We start from the raw sequence: 24,382 nt of genomic DNA, 5'->3' as shown, positions 1-24,382 counted from the left end.
CAAACACATGTGCCTGGCTGATGTGGGTCCTAGAGAATTGAACCTGCGTCCTTTGGCTTCACAGGCAAGCGCTGTAACCGCTAAAGCCATCTCTCCAGCCCCCTGCAAGAAATCTTTATCTCATTCTCTACCTGGAAATATTTGTTATCTCAGTGGAATTTCTCTAACTCCCTTAATATCAGTTTTTGATACTGCAAAATCATTCTATGGTTTTGGAGATAGTTATTCTGTTCATCTTCCCTTTGTTTTTCTTCTGAAAGCCTTAAAGATGCAGGTGGCCACTGAATGGGACTTTGGAGACAGAGAACTTGTCCTTATGCCCATCGACAGTAAACTTCCAAGTTGTGGCTGATTTTAATTCAAACAGGACTGGAGAGGCCCAGGGTAGACCTCATTCGAGGCCAGCATCCAGATCTGAGAGCTAGTGTTGCTTCAGCTTGTCACCATATGTGTGTGTTGGTGTGTGTGTGTGTGGGGGGGAGAGGCTTCTCCTGGCTCCTCCCTGTCCCATCGACACTACCCTTCGCCTCCGTCTTTGCGTAACTATATTAATAGAAGGAAACACTTCACATACTGGCGCTGGGCCCCAAAGAGAGGCAGGCAGGCTGGCTGGCAGCGGCTTGGCAGGTGGGCTTGTGGCAGGGAGCTGGGTGGGGGAGTGGGCGGAGGCATTGTTGAGTGGCGTTTAAACTAGCCAATGACAGGGCGGGGCAGGGGCGGTAGGGAGCGAGGCGCTGAGGCTGTCTAGCCAATGGGGAACGGGCAACTACTGGAGCGACCTGGTGACGTGAGGAGCGTTCCATTCCGCCAGCGGTGGGCGGTTGCCACAGCTGGTTTAGGGCCCCGACCACTGGGGTCCCCTGTCAGGAGGAGGCAGCCTCCCTGCCTGGGAGGAGAAGTAGCTGCCACCTTTGACGGCTGACGCGATCCTCTGGGACAGTGGTGCACTTTCTGCCCTCAGTTGCGGGGCCGAGTTCGGGCTCCCTCGTTCAGGTAATACGGGGTTGGGGGTGGGGTGGGGGGGTCTCCCGGGTTCGGCTGCCAGGCGGGCTGCGTCCCCTTCAGCTGCGCCGGGTCGTGGGGACGTTGCCACCGCCCTTCTCAAGTCGCCTGCAGCAGCCGCCGAGCCCCTGGCCCGGGGTGACTACACGTGGCGGGGCGTGTGTGAGTGTGTACGAGCGGGTGGATGCGTGTGCGTGTGGATGTGGCGCGCGTCCCAGGCAGCTTGGGGCGGTGGTCCGCGGCGTGGCGGAGGCCAGGGCGGGCCTCCTGAGGCCCGTGGCCGCGGTCGGGCCCCGGACTCGGGCCTCGGGCAAGGCACTCGGTTGGCTGGACGGGTCGCGGCTTTCCGAGCGATTGTGATTTTTTGTTCTCTCCGGCTCGGGCTCCTCTTCCTGGTCTGTCTTCTCCCGCTGGGTCGGTTTCTGAGGAGGGGATTGTTTTCCAGGTTAGTTTCACACAAAGGAAGTGATCTCTGCACCCCTGGCACCCCCACTCCTCTTGCTCAACCCTTCTACCTTCTCATCTCCCTGCTGTGCTCTTCGTCCCCTTTTGGACCTTTGCCCTCTCCAGCTCAGGAATGATCTGGGGTTGGTTGGTTCTTGCTCCACAGTCAGACTGCAGGCTTCTGCCTCATTCTTGCCAGCGTGGGGCATGTGGTGTCAGTAAATAGAGGCCACAGCCCCACACCTGAGAGGAGGAGAAGGCAGACAGTGACTGAGAAAGGCTAGGCCGGTGAGTGAATTCAGGATGCTGAGTAGAGGTGGTACTTAGGAAATGTCCCAGAAAGCGCCCTTCTGACTTGTCTGAGCTCCTGCCACCGCCCCCCTCCACACCACCACCCATCCTCAGCCGCCAACCATTTCAGAATCTTTCCTACTTAAGCCAGCCTTTCACCTTCAGTTCTGTGATGTGGTTTCTTGAGGAGGCCCACAAATGTTAAGCCCGTTCCATTTCCTGGACTCAGGAAGTTACAGGAGATCTGACTAGGGGAAATCTGTTTTGGGTAACTGCAGTGTGTACATGTGGACAGAACCTCCAGCCCTCCACCCCCAGGGTCACTTCTTCATTGGTGTGACTCATTTGAGTGGCTAATTGAAGAAAGAGAAGTGGAAGAGGGGAGGGAAGGGCTACTTAAGGACAGAAACTCTACTATTATTTTTAGAGTCCTCTTAATGAAGATTAAAGAACATTGTGGTGGAGTTGAAAGTGCCCAGGACTGGAAGTCAGTAGACAGTTTTTTTCTCCCTCCCCCCCTCAGCTTTGTTGCTGTGTGACCCTGAATATGTTACTCCCACTCTTTGGTCTCAGTTTACTCATTTACAAACTAAAGCAACTGGGATGGCCACCTATCATCCCTTCTACTTCCAAGGTTTTATAATTAATCAAATTAGCAGCACTTGTTTGGAAACAGGATTTCATTAAAAAACATTAGTCCCCTTATTGTTGGAGAACTATTCCTTGTTTCCCCCCTTTAGAGGACAAACACAGATTAGAAATAACAATTTTCCTACTTCCCCATCCCTACTCCTTGAGGTAGTGGCCACCTTTCTCTGGGAAATGAGGTTTCAATCGCATTTTCTTATTCTTGTCTCATTTTACCCCCCTTTGCTTTTTCTTAGGGCTGCAAGTTGGACTTTGGATGATGGTTGACGCAGTGACAACAATAGTAGGAGATGTGATTTCAAAGCTGGGCTCAGCTTTTGTTTCTTCTCTCGTGTAGTGACAAAGCCCATTTGGGACCAGGAACTGCAATCATGTCTGTGATGGTGGTAAGAAAGAAGGTGACACGGAAATGGGAGAAACTCCCAGGCAGAAACACCTTCTGCTGTGATGGTCGCGTCATGATGGCCCGGCAAAAGGGCATCTTCTACTTGACCCTCTTCCTGATCCTGGGGACATGTACACTCTTCTTTGCCTTCGAGTGAGTTTCCATTGAGTAGAGTTGCCTGATTATGGTTACTTTGGGCCCAAGGGAAGAATCGCATCTTTCATGGGTTGTTGTGGCAGGTCCTTGCAATAATTTTGCTATCCTCTTGAAAAATGCCTGTTGTTGTGCCAACTTAATTCACTGCTTTGTGGTTACAGCAGAATATATTCTTCCTAAAACGACCAAGAACTTTTAATATCAATTTCTAGCACGGATTTGGGTCTATCCCTGACAAACAAGGAAGTTTGTCTTAGTAATTCACCTCCTTTCAGTGACAGCTTAGTGACAGGTTGCTTCTACTCTACCCCTCCCAAGTGTCGGAGTAACCACGACTGCTATAACCCCACTTGACAATGCACATTTAATCTGCTCCTCAGGGTCCTAGTTCCTTAGGCCCTCGTTCTTAGTTCTTACCTGCATGTTAAATTGAAAGGCCGACTGAACTAAGAACCTGAAGATTGGTTCCAGCTTCAGCTATTCCACAAGGGAGCAAAGGAGCTGTGGGCATGGCACATAGGTGGTTTTTCTTTTCTTTTCTTTTTTTAAGTGAGCTGATCTTTTTCTGAAACCACTCAATGTAAACAACTCTCTGTTATGTGTATTCCTGTCTCTAGCCTTGGAGTTCTTTTTCTTGTGTTGCAATGAGTAACATGAAAGCCACTGTTTGAAGCCTGTGTAAGTCTCTGTTTCAGGGAGGTGGCTAGCTGGAGTCTAGGAACTGGCGTGACTACTGGGTGTGCTGAGAATGAGCTACACTCCAGGGATGGGAGCAGTGCTAATTGTTTTGGGATTACTGTGAGGAGGACCTTGAGGAACCCAGAAAGCCACACCTGATAGAGCCTGCTGTGGGTTGTGTACATTGGTGACCTGGAACTGGAGCTCCTGTGCTGGGAGAGGGATAAGAAGAGGGCTTCTTGAACAAATGTTGCAGGTAATTAAGAGCTCCAGTCCCTTGGGACTCACTTTTGTCTCTCTGTAAGGGCTATAGGCTTTCCTGACATATACTGAGTGACTTTTGGGCTACTTCACCAGACCTTTTGATGGCTGTAACAGCAGAGAGAAGGGGCTTATGCAGTTTACAACAGAGCTGACAAAGTAAGGTCCTTTTACTGTTTCTGCTGTGGCCACCACTGCTGCCACTGCCTTTGTGGAGTATGCAGTGAAGTTGGGCTGATGGCCAGAGGCTAAGTGTGTGTGTGTGTGTACACACATGTGCATGCACCATGTGCTTTTGTGTGGTACAAGTGAGCACATGCAGTCAGGCAAGCCTATGCACACACACACTTTTGTTTTCCTTCTCTTCACCTTTCTTTACAAATTTTTCTCGATTCATTCTGTCTTGTTTCTTGTTGGAATTGCAAAGCTGCATTCTTCTTCCCTTCTCCTTTTCTTCTGTTCCCTTCATTTTCCCCATGGCTGTGGCTAAATATTTATGACGAATTGTTCATCACAGAGATGAGAGTTGTTTGTATACTCTGAGAGTGTTGGTAGTTCGGGGCCCAGGAAACCTCTGCTTTGATCGGCCAGCAGAGCATGCAACTATGGATTTTGGGCCCTTTTTTTGTCTGGGAGCCTTAGAGAGGCTGTGACTTGGATCTGTTCCACTCATGCTCCTGAAAGCCTCTGAAGAAAACTACTCAGGGGACAAAGCTTATAATTAGCCAAGTTACCGTTTGACAAAGACAGGTTGAGTTTTCTTCCAAGATGACTCCTCACTTTAAAATGATTCCTATTATTTTTAGTTTTTTTGAAGTAGGCTCTCACTGTAGCCCAGGATGAACTGGGCTTCACTCTCTGTTCCCAGGCTGGCCTCAAACTCACAACTGTCCTCCTACCTCTGTCTCCCAAGTGCTGGGATGAAAGGCGCACACCACCATATCTGGCTTATTTCTTGAGTTTTGCTTTTAGATTTGAAGAGTGAAGTTGTTGTACTGCTGCCCTGAGTTCCGGCTGTCTGTCTGAAAGAGTAAATATTTAAACGGTAGAGTTGGGGAAGGAGGGGAGAAAGAAGTAAATGTGTCAGCTTAAGAGTGGAATGGGGAAGTGCAAATCTGACCATCTGACTAAAGAAGAGAGGATGAATGCTTTTGATGAGAGTGTTGGATTCTGTGTTTGTGAGTATGTATGTGTGTGTAACTATTTTATATAGATACTCTAGGTCGTGGCTGCCTTGTGTCTGTCCATTGACCGGCTGTACAAGACACATCAACATGCCTATGTGGAATTAAGTCTATCTGGTTGCTCTTTCTCTTTGGAGTCTATAATTTATTCCCAGCCACATAGTGTATAAGAGGGTTTAGGGGATAGAATATGGTTCCAATGTTAGTATTAGGATTCAGTGCGCCAGATGGGTATGTGGCTCAGTGACAGAGTGCTTGCTGAGCATGAAGAAAGGATCTGAGTTCAATTCCCAGTACTATAAATAAAATAACTAGCTTGCTAGTATACAAAGGACTCAGTGAGACCTCAGGAAATCCAGTAGTCTAGCCTCCTGCCTTTAGGCAGGTAAGAGCATTTAAACAGACACATCACTTTCTGTTTTCATTTTTGTCTTGAGTACAGCTCCTTTATCCTCTGGCTGTTACATTTTGTCTTGTGGGAAGATAGTCCAAATAGTGAGACACATCGGCATCTTCATTTGATCAACAGGGTTGGATTTAAAGCTACCTGTTGCATAGTTTTGGGTCAGGCAGATGGCTTGATAAATCTGGTAGGTGCCCCTTAATGAGAAACATGCAGGGTCTGCTGTTAGTGTCAACAGATAGTCTTATACTTTTAGATTTTTCCTTTACACATTAGGAATTTTCAAAGGAGAGAGCTGTAATTTTCAGTGAGTAGACTGTATTCTCCTGGGAACACTTAGCTCCACATTCTTAGAAGTATTTCTGAAGAAGCTAGGTGGCTATCCCTCAAGGCTGTTGCCACAGATTGGAAATTCGGGATATAGTCATTAAACTTCTTACAACTCTGAAAGTCTGACATTCTGAGTAGCTCTATGTCTAGCTGAAAGAGTCAAATACACACAAAAGGAGAGTATATATTATCAGTAAGTACCTGTATTTAAATGTAATTATATTCATGGTCAATATTTGTAACCTTAAAAGTCGAGTGAAATTTGTACAATGCTTAAGTAAAAAGGATTCCCTTATTAACTCAAAGGGTGAGGTATTTAGGAAATGTGAGTGAGTGTGTGTGTGTGTGTGTGTGTGTGTGTGTGTGTTTCAGCTTTCAGCACAGGCACCATTTTTAGGCCTTTCTGCTCAAACCCTGTCAGTTTATGTCAGGACACCATAGCTGAATGACATTGACAACCTGTGTCCAGCTACTGCTGTGGTATTTGGTCAAATTCAACTTCCTGGCAAAGTGTGGTCCTTGTGAAAGAATAAAGCACACTGTCTTCTGGAATTGGCTTTTTAGCTTTCTCTTTTAACTTTATGACTATTTATAATGGAGTCATGGTCCCCAGACTTTTCTTGTGGTGAGAATGGTTGTGTGACTCTTGACCCGTAAAGAGAAGCAGCTTATTTCTATGATTCGTGTTTATGTTGTTGTTGTGCTGTCTTATATGGAGGAAATTGTACCAAGACACTGTCAGACCAGTTTCTGCCAGACTGGACCCCATGGGTGCTTTTGACGTGCATATTGGCAGAGAAGTCACTAAATTGGATAAACTGAAAAAAAATTTTTTATAACACTGTTTAGTAATTGTACCATTTCTCTTATGCAAAAATTTCCTCTCTTCTTAGTTCTTTTACTTGTATATGTCATTTTTTCTACCAAATAACCACATAACATTTCTTGGGTTCTTAACTCACTCTCTCTCTCTCTTTTTTTTTTTCCTGAGACAAGCTCTCAAGTAGCTCAACCTGGTCTCTAGCTTGCTGTGAAGTCCAAACTAGTTTTGGACTCCTGATCCCCCTACCTCTACCTCCTGAGGGCTGGAATTATAGGTCTGCACCACACACACAGCCTGGCTGTAGTTATGGGTTTTATTTTGACAATACTTTTTCACTTGTCCAATACAGCTGGAGGTGAACTCTTTCAGGGTCAAGGTTTATCTTTTATGTGTATAACCCCCTGTGGTGATCTTGGCTAGGCTTTGCATGGAGTGGTCAAAAAAAATTTGCCTGTTAGATGTGGTGCCGCATGCCTTTGATCCCAGCACTTGGGAGGCAGAGGTAGGAGGATCGCTGTGAGTTCAAGACCACCCTGACACTACATAGTGAATTCCAGGTCAGCCTGGGCTAGAGTGAAACCCTATCTCAAAAAATAAAAAAAATGTTGCCAAAGAATACATTTTGGAGCTGGGAAGATGGTTCTGCACTTAAAGGCACTTGCTTGCCAAAGACTTCAGGCTCAGGTTCTGTTCCCAAGTATCCATGTAAAGCCAGATGCACAAAGTGGTGCATGCATCTGGAGTTTCTTTGCAGAGGCAGGAGGCCCTGTGCACATACTCTTTCTCCTCCCCTCTATGAAATGAATAAATATTTTAAAAAAGAGTACATTCAGGATGCACTTGAAATTTCAGTCTTGACTCATAGATGGCATGGTAGAGCTTTAAAATGGTTTAAAGACTCTCTTATTCTTTTTTGAGGAGGTGTGGTGAGGAAACCAGGCCCACAGAAGTGAGGTTATTTCATCAAAATCTATTTGGGTGCTCATTTTTTGGCTATGGAATTGTGAAGACATTCCATTTACTAAAGTTGTGTATAGTGCAAATTCTAGAATAGACGAGCTAGTTCGTGTGTGTGTGTTACTTAAGTTATTTGGGTCTCCCAATGTCATGTTCCTATGAAATAGAAGCATCATTGTGGAAAACTGAAAGCATTCTGGTAGCCATGCGGGAATAGTGTGGCCCATCTCCAAGTTTGAACTTATGATGTAAGGAGATTTGTGTGTTAATGAGGGATCACGGTCTCTGTGGCCACTCCTAGGCCTGGCTGGCAGGATGAGAATTGCTGGGGGGAAAATTAAGCAAGGTGTGTTCCCTACATTGTTACTCTATGAGTGATCCTCATACTAGAGAAAAAAAAAAAAAAACATAACTAACAATATGAAGTTCCCAGTTTTAAGGAAGTACCAGTTGTAAGGAAGTACAGGACTAGTCCATGACTTGGCCAACCAAATGACAGTTTTAGGAAAATATAATGGCCTTTTGGATACCAGCATGGTATAATACTTTTTCTTGAGACAAGGTTTCATATAATACAGACTGGCTATGATCTGGATATGTAGCTGAGGATGACCTTGAACTCCTGATCTGATGCCTCCACGTCCTGACTATTGGGATTGCAGGCATATGTGGTTTATGCAGTGCTGGAGATCAAACACAGGGAGGGCATCATGCATGTTAGGCAAGCCCTTTATTAACTGAGCTACATCTAACTGAGCCCTCTACTAACTGAGTTACCTCAGAGTCATCTCTCCAGCCCAACCCTCATAATTCTTTATAGTACCGTCATTTGGAATTCCTCTATATGTTTTCAGCCTCCATTACCTTTTGTGGTAATGACTTTCATACTGTCATCTATTTTTAAAAATATGCTTATAGGGGTGGAGAGATGGCTTAGTGATTAAGGCGCTTGCCTGCAAAACCTAAGAACTCTTGTTCGAATCTCCAAGTCCCATGTAAGCCAGTGATGCAGGTGCGCAATGTTGCACATGTGCACAAAGGGGCACATACATCTGGATTTCTTTTTTAGCAGCTGAAGACCCTGGCTTTCCCATTCTCTCTCCCTCTCTCACGAATAAATAAATAAATAAAGCTCTTATTTTTACTTAATGTAGATGAATATTGTGATCTCTCTGTCTTTCACCCAGGGCCTCACACATGCTAAGCAAGTGACCTACCACTGAGTTACATGCCTAACCCCAGAAGATTATAGTATTTCTTTTTGAGATGGGGATCTTTCTATGCTGCCTAACTGACATTGAATTCATGAATTCTACTGGTCTTCTTTTCTCACCTTTGCAGTTAGCTGGAACTATAGGCAAGAATGAGTTTTTTTAATTTTAATTTTTTTTATTGACAGCTTCCATGATGTAGATAATAACCATGGTAATTCCCTCCTTCCCCCACTTTCCCCTTTGAAATTCCACTTGCTACCATACCCTTTCCCCCTCTCAATCAGTCTCTTTTTTATTTTGATGTCATCACCTTTTCCTCCTGTTTATGATGGTCTTGTGTAGGTAGTATCAGTCACTGCGAGCTCATGGATATGCAGGCCATTTTGTGCCTGGAGGAGCATGTTGTAAGGAGTCCTACCCTTCCTTTGGGTTTTACATTCTTTCCACCACCTCTTTCACAATGGACCCTGAGCCTTGGGCGGTGTGATAGAGATATTTCAATGCTGAGCACTCCTCTGTTACTTCTTCTCAGTACCATGGTGCCTTCTGAATTATCCCAAGGTCACTGCCGTCGGAAAAGAAGCTTCTCTAATCAAAAGTGAGAGGAGCATTAATATATGAATATGAACATTAAGAAAAGTGCTTACTGGGCAGTTTGATGAGCATAGTATATACATTTATCCAGACATCAGCAGACGTTACACCCCTAGGGCTCATGACAATCCCTGTTGTAGGTTTTCAGTATCAGGGATGTATTCCTTCCCATGGAGCAGGCCTCCACTCCAATTAGAGAGCAGTTGGTTTCTCCCATAACAGACATGCCACTATTACACCTGTTGGAGTCTTCAGCAATAGGGTCTTACCATCTATTCCTGGTGGGAAACCAAGAGCCTTGTCAGTGACCTGTAATGTTTTGGGGGTATCAGTGACCTCCCTGGCCAGCAACTCACTGGAAGGTATTAATTACATCACTGACACTGAAAATTTTCTAGTAACAATATATGGCTTTCAAGTGTTCCATTGTCTAAAAAAGTAAGTTTCCATATGACTTATTTATATCCTTTTAGATTTTTATTAGCCCTCCCTCCACCTTTCCTTTACTCAGTCTCTTCCCCTGACCTCACTTAGGCCTTTTTACCCCCATTAATCTGTTCTTCTACTTACATATATACAATGCCATCCTATTAAGTACCCCCTTCCTTTCGATTCCCTTTATATCCCCTTTGTAGCTTACTAGCCTCTGCTACTGAGTTTTATTTCTACTCACGTAGAACATGTGACATTTGGCTTTCTGGGTCTTGGTTACCTCCTAAGTATAATCCTTTCCAGATCCATCCGTTTTCCTGCAAATTTCATAATTTCATTTTTCTTTATCGCTGAGTAGAACTCCAATTTATAACTGTGCCACATATTCATTATATACTTATCAGTTGAGGGATATCTAGGCTGGTTTTATTTCCTATGTATTGTGAATACAGTGGCAATAAACATGGCTGAGCAAGTATCTCTAAGGTAGTAAGATGAGTCCTTAGGATATATGCCTAGGAGTGCTAAAGCTGGGTCATAAGGTAGATGTATTTTTATCTTTCTCAGGAACCTCCACACTGACTTCACAATGGCTGGACCAAATTGCATTCCCGCCAACAGTGTTGAAGGGTTCCTCTTTTTCTGCATCCTCACCAGCATTTATGGTCATTTGTTTTTATGATGGTAGCCAATCTGACAGGCGTGAGATGGAATCTCAATGTAGTTTTAATCTGCATTTCCCTGATGGCTAGGGATGTAGAACAGTTTTTTAAATGTTTATATGCCATCTTTATTTCTTCTTTTGAGATCTCTCTATTTAGTTCTGTAGCCCATTGGATTGTTTGATTTCTTATTATTTAGTTTTTTAATGTTCTTTGTATATCCTGGATATTAATCCTCTGTCGGATGTATAGCTGGCAAAGATTTTTTCCCATTCTGTAGGTTACCTCTTTGCTCTATTGGCAGTGTCCTTTGCTGTACAAAAGCTTTGTAATTTCATGAAGTGTTTATCAGCTCTAACAGGGTCCTTTATGTATAGAATCATATCATCTGCAAATAATGATAACTTGATCTCTTCCTTTCTAATTTGTATCCCTTTTATGTGTGTCTCTTGCCTTATTGCTATGGCTAAGACTTCTAGTACTATATTAAATAAAAGTGAAGACAGTGGACACCCTTGTCTTGTTCCTGATTTTAGTGGAAAAGTTTCAAGTTTTTCTTCATTTAGTATTATATTGGCTGTAAGTTTGTCATAAATAGCCTGTATTATGTTGAGATATGTTCCTTCTATTCCCAGTTTATGTAGGACTTTATTTTATTTTTTGTTTTTTTGAGGTAGGGTCTCACTCTGGCCCAGGCTGACCTGGAATTCACTATGTAGTCTCAGGGTGGCCTCAAACTCGTGATCCTCCTACCTCTGCCTCCTGAGTGCTTGGTCTGTAGGACTTTTATTGTGAAGGGATGTTGGATTTTGTTAAATGCTTTTTCTGCATCTAATGAGCTGATCATGTGATTTTTGTCAACATCAGTCCATTTATATAATGTATTGCATTTATCAATTTGTGCATGTTGAACCATCTCTGCATCTCTGGAATAAAGCCTACTTGGTCGAGGTGAATGATCTTTCTGATATATTCTTTGATTCTGTTTGCCAATATTTTGTTGAGAATTTTTGCATCTCTTTCATGAGGGAGATTTGTCTGTCATTTTCTTTCTTTTTCTTTTTTTGGTTCTATCTTTGCCTGGTTTTGGCATCAGGGTGATGCTGGCTTTATAGAAGGAGTTTGGCAGTATTCCTTCCTTTTCTATTTTATGTAAATGTTTGAGATGCATTGGTGTTAGTTCTTCCATGAAAGTCTGGTAAAATTCACCAGTGAATCCACCCGGGACTGGAATTTTTTTAGTTGGGAGATTTTTGTTTGTTTTTCTAGGTAGGATTTCACTCTAGTCCAGGCTGACCTGGAATTCACTATGTAGTCTCAGGGTGGCCTCGAACCCATGGTGATCCTCCTACCTCTGCCTCCCAAGTGCTAGGATTAAAGGAGTGCACCACCATGCCTGGCATAGTTGGGAGATTTTTATAACTGCTTGGATCTCCATACTTGTTATAAGTCTATTTAAGTGGTTAATCTCACATTGATTTAATTTAGGTAGGTTATACAAATCAAGGAATCATCCATTTCTTTCAGATTTTCAAATTTAGCAGATTAGATGTTCTTATAGTATGTTCCTATGATTTTCTGAATTTCTCTGGCATCTGTTGTGATGGTGCCTTTTTTCATTTCTCATTTTATTAATTTGTATCACTTCTCTCTTTCTTTTGGTCAGATTTGCTAAGGGTTTATCAATCTTGTTTATTCTTTCAAAGAACCAACTCTCTGTTTCATTGGATTGTTTTTTGGTTTCTATTTCATTAATTTCTGCCCTCATCTTTATTACTTCTTCCCATCTAATGATTTTTTTGTTGTTGTTTTGTTTTTCGAGATAGGGTCTCACTCTGATCCATGCTGTCCTGGAATTAACTATGTAGCATCAGGGTGGCCTTGAGCTCTTGGCGATCCTCCTACCTCTGCCTTACAAGTGCTTGGATTAAAGGCGTGCACCACCATGCTTGGCTTTTAATGATTTTTGGTTTGCCTTATTCTTTTTTTCCCCCAAACTCTTAAGGTAAAGCATTAAATTGTTTACTTGCAACCTTCCTAATTTTTTAACATAGGTGCTTAAAGCAATAAATTTCCCTCTTACGACTGCCTTCATTGTGTCCTAAATTGTGTATGTTGTGTTCTCATTATCATATGACTCTATGAATTTTTTAAAATTATTTTTATTTATTTATTTGAGAGCGACATACAGAGAGAAAGGGGGAGACAGAGAGAGAGAGAATGGCACGCCAGGGCCTCCAGCCACTGCAAACAAACTCCAGACGCATGCGCCCCCTTGTGCATCTGGCTAATGTGGGTCCTGGGGAGTTGAACCTTGAACCAGGGTCCTCAGGCTTCACAGGCAAGCGCTTAACTGTTAAGCCATCTCTCCAGCCCATGATTCTATGAATTTTTTGATTTCCTTCTTAATTTCTTCATTGACTAATTCATCATTTCGTAGTGGTGTTTAGTTTCCATGATTTTGTGTATGTGCTACAGCTTTTCTTGCTATTGATTTATAGTTTGATCCCATTGTGATCAGATAGAGTACAAGGAATTATTTCAATTTTCCTGTATTTGTTAAGATTTGCTTTGTGTCCTAATATATAGTCTATTTTCGAGAATGTTCCATGTGCTGCTGAAAAGAATGTGTGTTCTGCAGCATTTTCATGAAATGTCCTGTATATATCTGTCATGTCAATTTGTGCTATGACTTCATTTAATCCAGATGCATCTCTGTTTATTTTTTGCCAGGATGACTTGTCAATTGATGAGAGTGGGGTGTTGAAGTCACCCACTACAACTGTGTTTGGTGTTATCTGTGACCTTGGTTCTAATAGCTTTTGTTTGATGAAATTGGGAGCCCCCATGTTAGGTTCATATATATTAGGATTGTAAGGCCCTCCTGTTGGAGTGTTCCTTTAATCAATATAAAGTGACCTTCCATATCTTTCTTAACTAATGTTAGTCTGAAGTATACCCTGTCAGATATTAGGATAGTGACCCCTTCTTGTTTTCTAGGACCATTTGCTTGAAACACTGTTTTAGTTTTGCCAGGCATGGTGGCACATGCCTTTTTTTTTTTTTTTAGTTTATTATTATTCATTTATTTGAGAGTCACAGACACACAGAAAGAGACAGAGACAGAGAGAGAAAGAGAGAGAGAGAGAAAGAAAGAGAGAGAGAATGGGCGCGCCAGGGCTTCCAGCCTCTGCAAACGAACTCCAGACGCGTGCGCCCCCTTGTGCATCTGGCTAACGTGGGACCTGGGGAACCGCGCCTCGAACCGGGGTCCTTAGGCTTCACAGCCAAGCGCTTAACCGCTAAGCCATCTCTCCAGCCCTGAAACACTGTTTTACAACCTTTTACCCTAAGATAGTGTCTTGTATTAGGCTTCCTGTATCAGCATTGGCATTGCTTTCCCAACTTGGGGAAGTTTTTTCCTATAGTTTTGTTGAGAATGCCTACTATGCCTTTGAAGTGAAATTCTTCTCCTCCTACTATAACCTGTATTCTTATGTTTGATCTTTCCATAGTGTCCCAAATATCTTGAAATTCCCATTCATACCTTCCTATTAGTTTGTCTTTCTCTTTGCTGGGCTCTATTAGATCTGCCACCTGGTCTTCTAGTTTAGATATTTTGTTAGCTCCTTCATCCATTATCCTGGTGAGATTTTCTACAAAGTTTTTTTTTTTTTTTTAAATTTGACTTACTGTGTTTTTCATTGCTAGTATTTCTGTTTGGTTTTTCTTTATTATTTCTATTTCCTTATTCATGTCTTGTATTGATTTTCTTATTTCATTAACTTAGTTTCCTGTATCTTCTTTGATTCCTTTGATTTCTTTGAACATATTTATAATCATTCTTTTGAAATCTTTTTCAGGCATTTCCTCTAAATCAGTGTCACTGGATTCATTTCTGATGGATTTATAATTTTTGGTGGGTTTATATTGTCTTGGTTTTTTGTGTTTCTTGTATTATAATATAGAGATTTTTTGCATATTGGATGAATTTAATGCTTGGGTTTTCTTTTTTTAATATCTTTATTTATTTATTTGAGAGTGACAGACAGAAACAGGCAGGGGGCAGGGAGAGAGAATGGGCGCACCAGGGCCTCCAGCCACTGCAAATGAATTCCAGACACGTATGCCCCCTTGGGCATCTGGCTAACGTGGGTCCTGGGGAATCGAGTCTTGAACTGGGATACTTAGGTTTCACAGGCAAGTGCTTAATTGCTAAGCTATCTCTCTAGCCCAATTCTTGGTTTTTCTGATTATCTGCAGTATTATTAGATGTATCACTTAACCTGACGTCATATATCTTCAGGGTAGGAGCTTAAGGTGCTAGGTGTTGCTCTTAAGATTCTCAGAGTAACCATAAAAGTGACCCTAGGTGTATGCTTTGCCTGCTATGAGAGTATTCTAGTAGGCTGGGTAGAAAAAATATAGGCCAATTCTAAAATTTAACTGAACAATATACACATTTAATGAAGACCGACAGAGTATTTATGCAAGGGTAGGTATTATGACAAACAGATCCTCTAACAAAGTCACAGTCCCTAAGGATGTGTGTTGCCCCACACCCTTCATCCTGTCAACTGAGAGGCTGAAATTTCTGTTCTGTATAAGGTTCCAAGGTAAGCTTGTGACTGAGTAAGACCCTTCTCCAATGAATGACAGAAGAGGAGACAAAAGCACTATAAATCAGGAAGCAACAAAGGACAAGCCCAAAACATAGCTTATTAAAGAATGGCAAATCAACCATCCATCAGATTTAACACATAATTTACCCTGACATAGAAGGTGCAATTAGTATTTCTGATGCAAGCCTATATATCAGACTTTTTTTGGCGGGTACTGAGCTTGTGTAAGCCCAGTTATCTTTTGGCATGGCTTTTGTCTCAATTATGCTGCATGTCTGCTTGGGTCCATCTTTGCGATGCTGTGGGCTCAGGTAGTCTGGCTGGGTTGGTGGGTCACTGCTCTGATAGTCTGTGCCAGGTGCTGTGTATGTGAGTTCCCTTCCCCAGGTCTCTGGTATGCTTGCTGGCACTTGTGTTGGCGGTTGGGAAAGGGGAGACTGTGGATGGTGGCTAAAGTTCTCCTGCTTGTCTTCACAATCCTCTTTCTCATGAGCCACTCTGCTGGTCCCTGCCATCCTCCCCTTCATGTTTCTTGAGTTTGTGAGGAGGCTGGTATGAGTGGAAAATCCTCCCACCTGACTTTTTCCTGTGGCTCAGGCGGAGCCAAGTAGCTGTGGCCTCACTGACTTGGTGCTGATGCTGGTGGAGCTGCTTCTGCAGTCTCTAGAAGCTCTGGATCTCTGTTACTTCTCTACTGTGGTTGATAATTTCTTATACACCTTCACTTTTTAGTAGAAGATTGTATTTTTCTGTTTTTTTTTCTTTTACTCCCCTAGGCTGCTTTGACATGTTTCCCACCTCTCCATCTTAACCAAATGTCCTTTTATTTTTTTAAATAGTTCATATTTATTTATTTGACAGAAAAAGGCAGAAAGAGTGAGAAAGAGAAAGGGAGTGGGTGTGCCAGGGCCTCCAGCAGCTGCAAACAAACTCTAGATGCATGTGCCACCTTGTGTATCTGGCTTACTTGGGTCCTGGGGAATCAAACCTGCAAAGCCATCCCTCTAACTCTCCTTTTTAAAAATATTATTTATTTATTTGACAGAAAGAAGGAGGCAGAGAAAGAAAGAAAAGAAAGAGAGAGAGAAAAAATGGGTACACCAGGGCCTCCAGCTGCTGCAAACGAACTCCAGACACATGCACCATCTTGTGCATCTGGCTTACATGGATCCTGGGGAATAGAACCTGGGTCCTTTGGCTTTGCAGGCAAGCACTTTAGCCACTAAGCCATCCCTCCATCCCAAAAATGAATTTTTTTTTATTTGTTTCGTTTTATGAGGTAGGGTCTCACGCTAGCTCAGGCTGACCTGGAATTCACTATGTAGTCTCAGGGTGGCCTTGAACTCACGATGATCCTCCTACTTCTGCCTCCCAAACACTGAGATTAAAGACATGTGCTACCATGCCCAGCAAGAATGAGTTTTTAAAAAGTATTTTGTTTATTTATTTGTGTGTGTGTGTGTGTGTATGTGTGTGTGTGTGTGTGTGTGTGTGTGTGTGAGAGAGAGAGAGAGAGAGAGAGAGAGAGAGAGGCAGACAGAGAGAGAGAGTGGGTGTACCAGAGCCTCTAGCCACAGCAGATGAATGCCAGACACATGTACCACCTTGTGCATATGGCTTTATGTGGGTTCTAGGGAATTGAACTGGCATCCTTTAGCTTTGTATGCAAGCACCTTAACTGCTAAGCCATCTTTGCAGCCCAAGAATGAGTTTTTTTGTGTGTTTGTTTCAGACATGTTCTTGTTATATAGACCAGCCTGACCTGGAACTCTCTTAGGCTGACCTTAAATACATGATCCTCCTATCTCAGGTCCTGAGTGCTGGGATTATGGGCATGATTCATCATGCTGGATGACCACGAGTACTAGATATGTTATCCTCTATTTTGGGGAAAGTTAGCACAAAGAACAGAGATTTCCCCCAGCATGCTGACATGAGTTGAGATATTGAGGGAGAGAAGAAACCTCTTAAGTCTTCCTCCTTAGAGATACCAAAGCTAGCATTGTGTTTAAGAATAAAGAAGGCACCTTATATCTCTTGCAATAGCAGGAAGCTAGTTAATTCAGAGTAATTAGTTAGATATTTCTGGAATGGAGCAATGAGAAGTCAGGAGCCTTGTGATGATGGTTAGATAAGGCTAGTTAATGGAAGGCCTTAGAATACTGGCCTGTAGAGTTCAGGGCTTAATATAGTTGGCAGCAGAGAATTGCTCTAGGTTCTTAAACTGTGGTATACTATAATTGAAACTTGTTATTTTAACTAACATTTGGCAGTCACTGTGTAGATTTGCCTGACTACAAATTTGAATCTCTTCTGGAAAGACCTCAGAAGTGAACATGCCTGTTTGGTTAATTTTCTCCATTTTTACTGAAGCAAAAGAGGGTTATGCATTTTCCTCTGACCTTCATGTAGCAGAAAGGCTGGAGGCTAATTTTCAGTTTTGCTTATAGTGTTAAAGGAAACATTCCTCCTTTTAGCAGACTCTGACTTTCCTCAGAGCAATCTAGCAACTGTCTCATGGGTGGTTTTACTGGTTTATTGTGCTCTAGAGGGAAAGTCTTGGTCTTTGGGGGGCTGCTGTCACAAACTACTGTGGACTGGGAAGTTTGGAAGCAACAGAAATTTATTTTTATTTTTTAAAAATATTTTTTTGCAAGGGGAGAGAGGGGGGGTGGAGAGAGAGAGAGAGAGAGAGAGAGAGAGAGAGAGAGAGAGAGAGAGAGTAAGAGTAGAGAAAGGGACCGGGTGAGCCAGGGCCTCTTGCCACTGCAGACGAACTCCAGACACATGCACCACTTTGTGCATCTGGCTTTACATGGGTACTGGAGAATTGAACCCAGCCTGTTGAGCTTTACAAACAAGCACCTTTAATCACTGAGTCATCCTCTCAGCGCCAACAACAGAAATTTATGTCTCCCTGTTTTCGAAGCTGTAAAGTCTTAGGGCAGAGTGCTGCCAGACCAGGGTCTGGTGAGGACCTGCTTCATAGCTTAGAGGTGGCTGTGTCCTCACATTACAGAAGAGCATGTGGGTTCTCTGGAATTTCTTTTGTAATGAGTCACTCTTTCATGAGGGTGGAGCCTTAGGTGACATCATGTGGCAAAGGCCTTGCCCCTCTACCAGATAACACCACATAGAGGGTTAAGATTTCAACATGAATTTTGTGGAAACAAACACTCTGTCTACAGATGCTAACAACAAGAAAAAAACAAAAACAAAAACAAAAAAAAAAAACATCCCAATGGGGGAGGGCTAAAGCAAAGTGCTATTCCTATCATGTTGGACCAAAATGCATCATAGGGTTCTAGTCGTTGGGACCTTCTTGCTGTTTCAAGCACAGCTCTTTCTTAAAGCCATCTTAATAGCTGCTACTGGAGCAGTTTCAACAGCCCGGAGCTCTCCAAGAAAACTCTTTTCTGACCACTTTCCGTGCTGAGAGTCCAAATCACTATTGTAACACTTGATTATGTTTTTCATCTTATGCTTTAGCTATTTCATATGTTAGTTATGCTTTCCTCAAACAAAACAACTAGCTTTTCTCTTGTTCATTTGCTAGTCCCATAAATACTTGTTGGCTGATTTGTTGTACCAACACAAAAATAAACCAAACCTTAATTTGTAGAAAGAAAGCTACTGGGGATGTAAAAACAGAATATTACATAGAACACCAAGGTTCCAGTCTGTGAGGCTTACCTCTGACATGGAATCTCTTTGTTCTCTCATCAGCACTTTTGAGGAGTGTGTGTGTGTGTGTGTGTGTGTGTGTATTGAAGTCTGTGTCATTACCATCATTCCTCCAATGAACTAGCATGCTAGGAGTGGGGGATGGGACATGACGTACCAGCCTAGCCTGGCACTGCTGGATACTGCTGGTCAGTACCACCACGTGGCCCATGGGAACATTTGGGAATCCAGTACTCTAGATCAGCCTGAGGCCAGTCAAGAGGTTGGTAAAGAGCAGTTCACAATGATGATGTCCCTTCAGGTAGCAGGGATGAAGGCTTGTTTATTTGTAAAGGGAAAGTGGGAACTTCTAACTCCCTGGAGGGAGGAAGGCCTCCTGGTACTTCAAAGACAAAAGAGGCTTCTGTTTTCGGGAGTGTGTTGATATCATTATTCCAAGAAATGATATAGATGGAAAGTACTAGGAAGCTTCAAAAACAATTAGCTTATGTTCATGGATGACAGATTTCGTCTTTTCCCAAGACAAATTAGTGACATTTGAGGTTATTTTGACTTTTGGGAATCACCACCACATCATAATATAGCCTATTCCTGTCCAAGACAGACCTACAACTTACTGAAATTATGGAACCAAACTAAGGTTAAATTTTTTAAAGTAGAAAATACAGCCAGGAATGGTGGTACATGCCTTTAATTCCCACACTTGGGAGACAGAGGTAGGTGGATTGCCATGAGTTCGAGGCCACCCTGAGACTACATGGTGAATTCCAAGTCAGCCTGGGCTAGAGCGAGACCCTACCTTGGAACCCCCCCAAAAAAAATACAAATTACATTTGAGGTGGTTGGCATGATATTTTTCTGTATGTATATGTTGTGGAATGGCTGAATGAAGCTATTTAACATATGTACTATTTTTAAAAAATATTACTTACTTATTTATTTGCAAGAAAGAGAGAATAGGGGTTTGATAGGGTCTCTTGCTGCAAGCAATCTCCCTAGTCCATATACATTACTTCATATATTTAAGTTTTTGTGGTGAGAACTTAAGAATTTAAAATCTACTTTTGATAGTTTTGAAGTATCTAGTAAATTATTACTAACTATAGTTCACTAATGTGCAGTGAATCTCTCTCTCTCTCTTTTTTCCAAGATAGGGTTTCATTCTAGCCCATGCTGACCTGGAATTCACTATGTAGTTTCAGGGTGGCTTCCAACTCATGATGATCCTCGTACCTCTGCCTCCCAAATGCTGGGATTAAAAGTGTGTGCCACCATGCCTGACAAATCTCTTGAATTTGTTATTCCTCCTGAAATTATGCATCCTTTGACCAATATATCCCCCCCCACATTAGAAGACTATTTTTCTGAGATGGGGATTTAAAAAAAAATTATTAACAACTTCCATGATTATAAACAATATCCCATGGTAATGCCCTTCCTCCCCCCACTTTCCCCTTTGAAACTCCATTCTCCATCATATCCCCTCCCCTTGAGATGGGGATTATTTATGCTGCTTAGGCTGGTCTTGAACTTGTGAGTGGAAGTGATCCTCTTGCCTCACCCTCCCAAGTAGCTGAGACTATAAGCATTCATCACTGTGCTGGCTTAAGGGGCTGTTATTTTCTTAAACATAACTTTAGGAGACAGACACTATGGGTTGTTGATATTGGTTTTAGCTTCTGGCCCTTGAAGTTTCCTCTTATTCCAAGTAGAAAGGCCTGTTGGTCCTACATTTGCCTTTCCAACCACACCCACCCGCTAGAGACAACTGGCTGCCAGTAGCCTCATCTCTAGCGGAGAACAATACAATGAGACTGTTGTGTGCTTGTTGACATAGAGTGGATTGTTATAGCAGGTGCAGAAGATGGTCTGTGTGGAGACTACAGAGACCTTTATCCTTGATGGTGTAGCATAATTCAAATCTAAGTTGCCCTTTGTCTGGTCTATAGCAGGTGTTGGAATTGGACTTAGTTAAGCTTTGGTCGTTCTATTATGTGAGGAGCAGGATTAATTTTGAAGTTTTCTTTGGTGGTGGTTCTACTTGCTGTATCTTTTTTCCTTCAAATAAAATGAAATAAACCTCTTTTGATGGCTAATCAGCTCTGATTCTTAAAGGCTTTTGATTGGAGAGTGTACATTGGGGTAGTTAGAGTCCTGGAGACATTGATTCTTTGTTTCAAGCGTGACCTTACAATAAGCAAGGACTAGAAGATGGCTGTGTGCTGGTAGTGTGGCGATTGCATTTGGCTTGTTCATGAAACATGGCTTCATGCTTCTCTTGTGTCCTTTGGGTCCCTGGCAGGTGGCGAAGATTTTTATTTCTGAATTCACTTTAATTATGTGTTACGTGAAGGGGAGGAATGGAAACGAGGATAATCCACAAACTAGTGATGCACATGAACTTTAATTAAACCTCGAACTCAGCTGCCAGCTTCATCAGCTCTTGGTCCCCACTCCCATTCTTGGCTTTTAGGAGATTGAAGGAAATTTTTGAAAAGCAAGCTAAGACCAAGGATTGTATTAAGAAACAAACCAGACAACGCAAAGCCACTAAAGTCATCTTGCATGTTCAATATGTGTGATTTCATTATAGACTGGTTTCCATCGCCCCATGCAGGTGTGTGTGTGTGTGTGTGTGTGTGTGTGTGTGTGTGTGTGTGGTAGGAAGGCAGGGAGGATTCCCTGGGGGTTGTTGTGAAACTTCAGCAAATACACAACCCGGGGTTAAACATTTGCCCTCAATAGACTGCACCTTGCATACTCCCCATGCTGATGAGGTAAGCCTTTTCCTCAGCTTACTTTCTCTACTCTCCTTCTGCCCTTTGCTTATCCACTTATACTCTCCCTCCAACGAGGCTCTCTGTTTTGTTTTCAAAGAGAAATGTGCCTCAGGAGGAGGAGGATGACAAAAATAGGTCAGTGATAATTCTCATCACATATTCCCATTTATTTGATTTGATATTCAGTTCAGATGAACAAGTATTTATTGGTAGCTTCTATGTTCCCTTCCTTGTATGAAGGTCAAGCAAAATGGAATCATGATGAGAATGTTAATTGATGACATTTATTTATTTATTTTGAGTCAAATGCAGTTCTGAGCACTGCATTTTATTTATATTAGTGTATTTGATCCACACAGTGACTCCATGAAGTTACTGTTACTGTCCTCATTTTACAAATAAGGAGACTTCCAAGGAGTTGGTAGAACAAGAAATTAAACCCAAGGATTGCTGGCCAGTGAAGGCCTGTTGGGAAAAATGTGATTGGCATACTGAGGAATGGCTAGGAAGTAATGCAGGGCTCTCTCTGGTGCTGAGGCTACAGGAAGGAGAGAAGCAAGAGTGCCACTTAGGGACTGGAGAGATGGCTTAGTGGTTAAGGCACTTGCCTGCGAAGCCTAAGGACCCAGGTTTGACTCTCCAGGTCCTATGTAAGCCAGACACGCAAGGTGATGGAGGTGCGCCAAGTCACACATGTGCACAAGGTGATGTATGCATGTGGAGTTCAGTTGTGGTGGCTGGAGGCCCTGTCATGTCAATTCTCTCTCTCTCTCTCTCTCTCTCTCTCTCTGTACATATATATATATAATTAAAAATTACAAAAAAAGTGCCTGTTAGCATAGGAGTTTTGAAGAGGGTAAGCTCTCTAAGTTCTAGGCTCTTCCTCCACCAAATAGGTATGAGACTCCACCTTGTAGCTTTGGTGTAGGAATTGCACATGATAAAGCATTTACAGAGGTTATTGCAGTGCCTGGTATGTGATTAAGCACTCTATAAACTGTGATGACAATGGTATCTCTAGGACTTGAAGGATGAGTGTACATTTGGGCTATCCAGAGAGGAAAGAGTGCATTATGGAGAGGGAAGTAAACATGGTATTGGGAAGGAGTGCTAGGGAGCTACCATTTTCTTATTTCTTCACTGGTGGTCATTCGTCATCCACTAGCTGAGTTAACGGAGGAGAGCAAAGGAGTGGGTGTTGTAGAGTCAGCAGCCCTGAAGCTTTTCACTGGTCTTGAAACATGATGAGATCTCATCTGTGTGACACTGCTGGGCCAGCTTCCTGATGGAGCCTATGTTTTCCCTCCTCATCAAGCTCCGTCCTAAAGCCAGACTAGAGGTTATGAAAAGCCCCAGAAGTTCCCAGAGTGACAGCATCCTGTGGAACTTGGAAATCCAGGCTCCTTTGCTTCCCTGTTCGTAGCAATGTGAACCTTTTCTGGTAGACAAGATGTTCCTAGAGGGCTGACAGGAGCTATGCCTTATCTTGGGAGTATCAAGGGAGTTCCCTTGAGAATATTTTTGTATGTCCTAGGTGACATCAGTCAACTAAGAATGTGTTGAGGTAATACCGTGTGCAGAACCACATCTTAAGTGTTTGGAGGATTCCAAGGAAGTAAATAGCACAGTCTTTGCCCTTGAGGCGCTGTTGATTTTGTTGTGGAGACCAGACTGATGTACTTCTAACAACCGGAGATGGGTAGAGTATACAGCAATGTTGAATTACTTGCTTTCTTCAGGTGTCGCTACCTGGCGGTTCAGCTGTCTCCTGCTATTCCTGTGTTTGCTGCCATGCTCTTTCTTTTCTCCATGGCCACTCTGTTGAGAACCAGTTTCAGCGACCCTGGCGTGATTCCTCGGGCCCTACCAGACGAAGCAGCTTTCATAGAAATGGAGATAGGTAAGTCTCCTAACCAGCTGGAAAACTGCTGTGCAGTGGGTGGCCCTGTTCAGTAGTGAGGAGAGTCATCATCATAGAATTTGTAAATTCACAGCCTACTCTCCTAGCCTTTTTCTCTCTAAGATCCTGCGTGACCATTCTGAATTTAGTAAGGCAAGTAGAGCAAGCTTATAAAGCCACATGCGTTGGTTTTCCGCCTGCCCCCCATGTTGGTTGGATTTGTTATCAAGGTCTGGGTGAATTGTTCTCCAAGAGGATGGCTTCTCACTTTTGGAGGAGAGGCATATTTGCTTTGTTGATGAAAGCTATAAACTTTCTCCCCATAAAATATTCTTTTTACATTTTTTTCATCATTTTATGAATTTATTTATTAGATACAGAGGGAGAGAGAGAGAGATATGGGTGCACCAGGGCCTCTAGCCACTGCAAGCGAACTCCAGATGCATGTGCCACAATGTGCATCTGGCTAATGTGAGACCTGGAGAATCGAACCTGGATCCTTAGGCTTTGTAGGCAGGCACCTTAACTGCTAAGCCATCTCTCCAGCCTTCTTTTATTTATTTATTTTTTTGAGGTAGGATGTCACTCTAGCCCAGGCTGACCTGGAATTCACACTGTATGGCCTCGAACTCATGGTGATTCTCTTACCTCTGCCTCCCGGGTGCTGGAATTAAAGGCATGTGCCACCATGCCTGGCTCCCATAAAATGTTCTTATTTACATGCACATGCCTACAAGTTTGGATACAATTTCAGGGTTTCATAGACTGGCTGAAATATTTCCTGCATTCCTCGACCAAAGGCATCATGCCAGGTGAGAAGGGGTACCCATGGTGCCAAGAACTACGCAGAATTCAAAGGTAATGAAGCAATTGCAGGCTCGAGATTGTGTAGTCTGCAGGTCAGGGTAAGAAATCTTTGAGGCAATGACTGA

General features: G+C 42.9%; 1 protein-coding gene across 2 annotated transcripts in view; it reads left to right on the top strand.

Moving 5' to 3' along the window:
- The first annotated feature begins 774 nt into the window (after positions 1-774).
- Positions 775-24,382, top strand: part of Zdhhc9 (zinc finger DHHC-type palmitoyltransferase 9) — a 52,388-nt gene continuing 28,780 nt past the window's right edge. Inside the window, exons 1-3 of one of the 2 annotated variants that reach the window (XM_004653955.2) lie at positions 775-993; positions 2,723-2,923; positions 23,290-23,450. In XM_004653955.2, coding sequence (XP_004654012.1) covers positions 2,757-2,923; positions 23,290-23,450 — 328 coding nt within the window. In that variant the 5' untranslated portion in view covers positions 775-993; positions 2,723-2,756. Of the gene's footprint in view, positions 994-2,621; positions 2,924-23,289; positions 23,451-24,382 lie in introns of both variants that reach the window. The other variant, XM_045140859.1, reaches the window with a different exon arrangement.

Source organism: Jaculus jaculus, chromosome X (assembly GCF_020740685.1).
Source record: "Jaculus jaculus isolate mJacJac1 chromosome X, mJacJac1.mat.Y.cur, whole genome shotgun sequence".
Lineage (NCBI taxonomy): Eukaryota > Metazoa > Chordata > Mammalia > Rodentia > Dipodidae > Jaculus > Jaculus jaculus.
Note: the sequence above shows the minus strand (reverse complement) of the source record. Positions and strands in the feature narration are given on the sequence as shown.